This window comes from Heterodontus francisci, chromosome 27 (assembly GCF_036365525.1).
Source record: "Heterodontus francisci isolate sHetFra1 chromosome 27, sHetFra1.hap1, whole genome shotgun sequence".
NCBI lineage: Eukaryota > Metazoa > Chordata > Chondrichthyes > Heterodontiformes > Heterodontidae > Heterodontus > Heterodontus francisci.
The window spans coordinates 48,123,626-48,130,876 of NC_090397.1; the positions used below are offsets into that span (position 1 = coordinate 48,123,626).

Genomic DNA, 7,251 nt, shown 5'->3' on the forward strand with positions numbered 1-7,251 from the left:
ATAAAATTCACAACATGAGAAAAAGTAGACCATATGGCTCAGCAAGTCTGCTTTGCCATTCAAAATGATCATGATTGATCTTGGGATCCACTTTCCTGCATGCTCGCCATACCTCTTGATTCCGAGAGACCAAAAATCTGTATCCCAGCCTTAAATGCATTCAACGATGGAGCATCCACAACCTTCTGGGTAGAGAATTCCACAGATTCACAACCCCTTGAGTGAAGTAATTTCTCCTCATCTCAGTCCTAAATGACTGGCCTCTTATCCAGGGACAGTGCCTCTGTGTTTTAGATTCCCCGACAACAGGAAATTATCTTTCAGTGTCTACCCTATCCAGCCCCTTCAGAATCTTGAATGTTTCAATGACATCACCTCTCATTCTTCTAAACTCCAGAGAATACTGGCCCAATTTACTTAGTCTCTCATCATAGGACAACCCCCTCATCCCAGGCACCATTTCAGTGAACCTTCACCGCACTGCCTCCAATGCAAGTATACCCTTTCTTAAATGTGGAGGCCAAAACTGCACACAATATTCCAGATGTGGTCTCACCAAAACCCTGTACAATTGAAGCAATACTTCCTGTACTCCAATCCCCTTGCAATAAAAGCCAACATGTCACTTGCCTTCCTAATTGCTTGCTGTACCTGCATGTTAACTTTGTGTTCCTTGTACAAGTACATCCAAGCCTCAAAATACTTCTGTGTCTCCTTTTATATTAGTCACAAACGTATTCTCACCCTTTTTTTGCTCCTCATTCGCTTTTATAAATCCCCTCTATTTTCTATATTCAGCTTCTCTACTATATTATTGTCCATCTCTGCTTGAAGGTGAACAATCCCATTCTCTCAAGCCTCTCCACATAACTGAAGTCCCTCATTCCTGATACCATTCTGGTAAATCCCCTCCACACTCTCACCAAGGCCTTGAAATCCATCCGAGTGTGGTGCCCAGAATTAAACATAATACTCCAGCTGGACAAGTATTTGAAGAACTAGAAGGGGAATGGGCAGAGGAGCAAGATTGGAGGTGGCAGCTCTGGTTGAAGTCAGAGACTGGATGTGCCCTCCTGTCATTTCAGATTTTATGAAAAGTCTTCAAACATGAAATCGTGTCCTGTAATTCTTTATTCAGTCTGGGAGCTCATCTCTTGTTTTAAAGTTAATGGTCTCTACTGAGGTAACACATACATAAACCATATATCACATTGTACCTCCTGGAATTGTTCCAATTCGAATCCAGTGCTCTAAGGTAATGAAGAGCAGAGCTGGGTGGCAAATTACAGCCTTGGATGAAAATCTCTGTCTCCCTGTGCTAGGTTTCACAGGCCTAGCCCACTCCTGGTTCTTTACATTCAATAGCCAATGACTTCCTATGAAAGGCATTGGGAAAATTATTTCTTTCATGGTCATTCAGGTTTTACAATTCGGTCAAGACTTCTCACCTTGTTGCTGTCTGTATTGATCTTGTATTAAACAGCTGTAACACAGGCGATAATTGTGACTGGTTCCCGTCTACACTGAAGGTTTGATACAACTTCAAGTGTTGGCAAGTCTTGTCAGAACAATGAGCTGCTCATTTTTAAAAGTCCATTCCATACAGGAGCCGTGATCTTTTTATCACTTCAACTCTCGGGTCCAGTTGAGTGCACAGTATCCCCATTGGGCTGATAAAAGGAGTATGCTGTGAAATATCGATCTGTTCATACAATTAAGAAACAAGCACTAACAACAGGAGTCACAGAACAAGGCTGAACCCGCCCCAGTGCCAGACACGCCCATTATAAGCATTGATTTAAATTTTAAAAAATTCAACACTGGTAGATACATTTGCTGGGCAAATGTGTTAACGACTTGGTGTCCACCAGTATCAGCCTTGGCTTAGTTGGTAGCACGCTTGCCCAAGTCAAAAAGGCTGTGGGTTCAAGTTCCACTTCAGGACTTGAGCATAAAAATCTAGCTAACACTCCTGTGCAGTACTGAGGGAGTGCTACACTGTCAGAGGTGCCATCTTTTGGATGAGATATTAAACTGAGGCCCTATCTGATCTCTAAGTGCAAGAGATTTATCTCTGGTGCCCTGTACAATATTTAGCCCTCAACCAACATCACAAAAAAATTATCTGGTCATCATCACATTGCTGTTGGTGGGAACTTCATGTGTGCAAATTGGCTGCTGCAATTTCCTACATTACAACAGTCATTACACTTCAGTACTTTATCAGTTGGGAAGTCCTGAGGTTGTGAAAAGTGCTATATAAAGCAAGTCTTTCTTTTTACATTGTTCTTGGAGATTAAAAGTACAACAAGTAGATTTAGATATTAAAATTGTGCTTCAGCACAGGCTGTTCCTAATAATGACAGTGGAATTTATTAAGAGGATACTCACCCTCTCTCTCCCCCCACCCCCCCCAACTCATTTGTTTCACAATGTGTGAGAAGCAGTGACTGACATTCAGACTTCTGGTTGCGAAACCGATCCTGCACTGAACTACAAACTGACATCCAGATTCACAACAAGCATTAAACGACGGATCATTTATCACCCTGCACAGTCTGACATTCTATCCCACCAGCGAAAGCAAACCTTGTAATTAATGGTGACTGCCAAACCCTCCCATTTGATACAGTTCGGTTGAGGATTGGACTGTGGGTTGGGATGGACTTGGCAGAGCATTACAGCACAAGGTGAAAGGTTGTGAGCAAGGATGGGGTCAGAATTAGGTCTGGCAGGGTGGGGTGGGTGAGCAGCCTTTAACAAATTCCACTCAACCAACTGATGCTGGCACAAATATTCTCCAAGATCCTCCTATTTGTCATCAACTGAAGAGGTGAACATAGGTTTTCATGTGGCTGCGGATACTCTCAGCTATTTCCTGATCACTTTTGCTCCTATTGTAGTAATCGGTGAAAAGCCCGTCTGGGTTTAGAAGATAGATGATGATGGTGTGGTCCACAATGTAGTCATTGTCTTCATCTTTGGGACCGGCACTGTAATACACCCTGAACGCCGTGCCCAGCTCCTTTATCTGTTTTGGGGTCCCAGTTAGCCCCATCATGCGGGAGTGAAAATCCTTGATATACCTTGCCATCTCCTCCACCCCGTCTCTCTCTGGATCTACTGTGATGAAGATGGGTTGGACTGGAGGTAGTGCTCTGTCCTTGTCTAAGATCTGCACCACGCTGGACATCTTGTCCAGCTCATCAGGGCAGATGTCAGGGCAGTGGGTGAACCCAAAGTACAGCAGCACCCACTGGCCAAAGAAGTCCTTCTTGGTTCTACGTCTTCCAGTGTGATCTAGCAAGTTGAAGTCGCCTTGACCAAGTGCCAACTTCTTTAACTGCTCCTGGCGTCTCACCTTTTCCTGCTGTTCCTTTTCCAAGCGGACGTAGAACCACATTCCCATTATTGCAGTCCCAAAGAGGCACGTCACCACAAACTTGGTCCGCAGTCTGATGCGAGGGCTCCCAGCAGCTCTCCCCGAGCTTCTGTCTGAGGAAGACTGTGAGAATGGCCTGCAGGTCAGGAGTGTTGAACTGCCTGGACTGACATATACAGCTCTGGGAGCCGGATAGCAAATGCTGAGCAAACTGCGGTTCCACAATGGCCTATCCTCAGCTTGGAGCTCCAGTTTCTCTCTTGTGTGCCGTCTTGTTGCTTTGGCGATTGTTAAATGTGGAACAAATTGCACACTTTCCAATGGACGGTTCACACGAGCTCCAGTGAGCTGAGCCGGCAGGCTTGCCAAGCTCTCAGTGAGCAGTCCCTCTCCAGTGGTACAGGAACAGTATAACAGGTTAGTGCCCATTTGGTCAAACATCTTTTGCGCGTGATCAGTCATTACAGATGCAGAATGTAAATGCCATCCCTTTCCTTCCCCGATCCTTTGAGCTTTCGCTCCTGGGTGCTCATAACTCTGACAGCTGGCATCATGCCTCAGGGCCCCTCCGCCACATCTGCTTACACTCTCACTCAAACAGGCTACTGGCTTCAGGAAGCTGCCACAGACCGGAAGCTGGCCCCACAAACCATGGCCTCTCAACCTCACAAACATCCCAGCACACCTGCAGAGAAAGAAAATCAAGTTCATGTCACACTCAAACACACCAGCAGCAGACCCAGTAACGGGCATCCTTTGACCTCAAATCCCGGGGACTCTCTCTACCAACCCACTTCTCGGCCTCCCCCTCGCTCAGGCCCCTCACCCCTCGGCCTCTCATTCACCCAGGCCCCACACTCCTTGCCTCCCGTTCGCCCAGGCCCCTCACTCTCTCCCTCGCCCAGGCCCCTCACTCCCTCGCCTAAGCCCCTCGGCCTCCCATTCGCCCAGGCCCCTCACTCCTTGCCTCCCCTTAGCCCAGGCCACGCACTCCCTCGCCCAGGCCCCTCACCCCTCAGCCTCTCCCTCGCCCAGGCCCCTCACCCCTCAGCCTCTCCATTGCCCAGGCCCTCACACCCTCGCTCAGGCCCCTCGGCCTCCCATTCGCCCAGGCCCCTCACTCCTTGCCTCCCCTTCGCCCAGGCCCCTCTCTCCCTCGTCCAGGCCCCTCACCCCTCGGCCTCTCCCTCGCCCAGGCCCCTCACTCGTCGGCCTCCTGCTCGCCCAGGCCCCTCACTCCTCGGCCTCTCTCTCTCTCCCAGGCCCCTCACTCCTTGGCCTCTCTCCCTCTCTCTCTCAGGCCCCTTACTCCTCGGCCTCTCTCTCCCAGGCCCTCACTCCCTCGCCTAGGCCCCTCGGCCTCCCATTCGCCCAGGCCCCGCACTCCCTCGCCCGCTCCCTCGCCCAGGCCCCTCACTCCTCGGTCTCTCGGTTTCTGTCTCTGTCTCTCTCCCAGGCCTCTCACCTCTCTGTCTCTCTCTCTGTCTCTCTCTCTCTCTCTGTCTCTCTCTCTCTCCCCCTCTCTCTCCCTCCCCCAGGCCCCTCACTCCTCGGCCTCTCTCTCTCTCTCTCTCTCTCTCCCAGGCCCCTCACTCCTCGGCCGCTCTCTCTCTCTCTCCCAGGCCCCTCACTCCTCGGCCGCTCTCTCTCTCTCTCTCTCTCTCTCTCTCTCTCCCAGGCCCCTCACTCCTCGGCCGCTCTCTCTCTCTCTCTCTCTCTCTCTCTCAAAGCCCCTCACTCCTCGGCCGCTCTCTCTCTCTCCCAGGCCCCTCACTCCTCGGCCTCTCTCTCTCTCTCTCTCTCCCAGGCCCCTCACTCCTCGGCCGCTCTCTCTCTCTCCCAGGCCCCTCACTCCTCGGCCGCTCTCTCTCTCTCTCTCCCAAGCCCCTCACTCCTCGGCCGCTCTCTCTCTCAGGCCCCTCACTCCTCTGTCTCTGTCTCTCTCTGTGTCTCTCTCTCTGTGTCTCTCTCTCTGTGTCTCTCTCTCTGTGTCTCTCTCTCTGTGTCTCTCTCTCTGTGTCTCTCTCTCCCCCCCCCCCCAGGCCCCCTCACTCCTCGGCCTCTCTCTCTCTCTCCCAGGCCCCTCACTCCTCGGCCTCTCTCTCCCAGGCCCCTCACTCCTCGGCCTCTCTCTCCCAGGCCCCTCACTCCTCGGCCTCTCTCTCTCTCTCTCTCTCTCTCTCCCAGGCCCCTCACTCCTCGGCCTCTCTCTCTCTCTCTCTCTCTCTCTCCCAGGCCCCTCACTCCTCGGCCTCTCTCTCTCTCTCTCTCTCCCAGGCCCCTCACTCCTCGGCCTCTCTCTCTCTCTCTCTCCCAGGCCCCTCACTCCTCGGCCTCTCTCTCTCTCTCCCAGGCCCCTCACTCCTCGGCCTCTCTCTCTCCCAGGCCCCTCACTCCTCGGCCTCTCTCTCTCTCCCAGGCCCCTCACTCCTCGGCCTCTCTCTCTCTCTCTCTCTCTCTCCCAGGCCCCTCACTCCTCGGCCTCTCTCTCTCTCTCTCCCCCAGGCCCCTCACTCCTCGGCCTCTCTCTCTCTCTCTCTCTCCCAGGCCCCTCACTCCTCGGCCTCTCTCTCTCCCTCTCTCTCTCTCTCTCTCTCTCTCTCCCAGGCCCCTCACTCCTCGGCCTCTCTCTCTCTCTCTCTCTCCCCCAGGCCCCTCACTCCTCGGCCTCTCTCTCTCTCTCTCTCCCAGGCCCCTCACTCCTCGGCCTCTCTCTCTCCCTCTCTCTGTCTCTCTCTCTCCCAGGCCCCTCACTCCTCGGCCTCTCTCTCTCTCCCAGGCCCCTCACTCCTCGGCCTCTCTCTCTCTCTCTCTCTCTCTCTCTCCCAGGCCCCTCACTCCTCGGCCTCTCTCTCTCTTTCTTCCAGGCCCCTCACTCCTCGGTCTCTCTCTCTCTCCCCCAGGCCCCTCACTCCTCGGCCTCTCTCTCTCTTTCTTCCAGGCCCCTCACTCCTCGGCCTCTCTCTCTCTCTCTCCCAGACTCCTCAGCCTCTCTCTCTCTCTCTCTCTCTCTCTCTCCCAGGCCCCTCACTCCTCGGCCTCTCTCTCTCTCTCCCCCAGGCCCCTCACTCCTCGGCCTCTCTCTCTCTTTCTTCCAGGCCCCTCACTCCTCGGTCTCTCTCTCTCTCCCCCAGGCCCCTCACTCCTCGGCCTCTCTCTCTCTCTCTCCCAGACTCCTCAGCCTCTCTCTCTCTCTCTCTCCCAGGCCCCTCACTCCTCGGCCTCTCTCTCTCTTTCTTCCAGGCCCCTCACTCCACGGCCTCTCTCTCTCTTTCTTCCAGGCCCCTCACTCCACGGCCTCTCTCTTTCTTCCAGGCCCCTCACTCCTCGGTCTCTCTCTCTCTCCCCCAGGCCCCTCACTCCTCGGCCACTCTCTCTCCCGTGGTTTCTCGCTGATTTTTACCCGGCAGCAGCATCAAACTACAGATCCCAGGATGCCTCGCGGTTGCGCATGTGCGGAATGAGAGACGAATCGACCCGGAAACAAGGAGCGGGAAAAGAGAGACCTTAAATCCCAACCTCTTTACGCCACCCCTCTAAACCCCAAATCCCAACCTCTTTACTCCACCCCTCCAAACCCCAACCTCTTTACTCCACCCCTCCAAATCCCAACCTCTTTACTCCACCCCTCTAAACCCCAAATCCCAACCTCGTTACTCCACCACTCCTCTAAACCCCAACCTCTTTACTCCACCCATCTAAACCCCAAATCCCAATCTCTTTACTCCACCCCTCTAAACCCCAACTGCTTTACTCTACACTTCTAAACCCCAAATCCCAACCTCTTTACTCCAGCCCTCTAAACCCCAGCCTCTTTACTCCACCCCTCTAAACCTTAAACCCCAACCTCTTTACTCCACCCCTCTGAA

The 7,251-nt window shown here is 53.0% G+C and overlaps 1 protein-coding gene across 2 annotated transcripts; it reads right to left on the bottom strand.

The window, feature by feature from the left end:
- Window positions 1–1,113: 1,113 nt before the first annotated feature.
- On the bottom strand, window positions 1,114–6,852 carry sco2 (synthesis of cytochrome C oxidase 2). Of its 2 annotated transcripts, XM_068059310.1 has the most exons (2): window positions 6,786–6,852; window positions 1,114–4,067 (listed from the first exon to the last, which is right to left on the bottom strand). In XM_068059310.1, the coding sequence occupies exon 2, from the start codon at window positions 4,055–4,057 to the stop codon at window positions 2,822–2,824; it is 1,236 nt and encodes a 411-aa protein (XP_067915411.1). In that variant the 5' UTR covers window positions 4,058–4,067; window positions 6,786–6,852; the 3' UTR covers window positions 1,114–2,821. The 2 variants fall into 2 exon arrangements, with proteins under 2 accessions (XP_067915411.1, XP_067915410.1); XM_068059309.1 differs by lacking the exon at window positions 6,786–6,852 and having other exon boundaries at window positions 1,114–4,177.
- Between the last annotated feature and the right edge of the window lie 399 nt (window positions 6,853–7,251).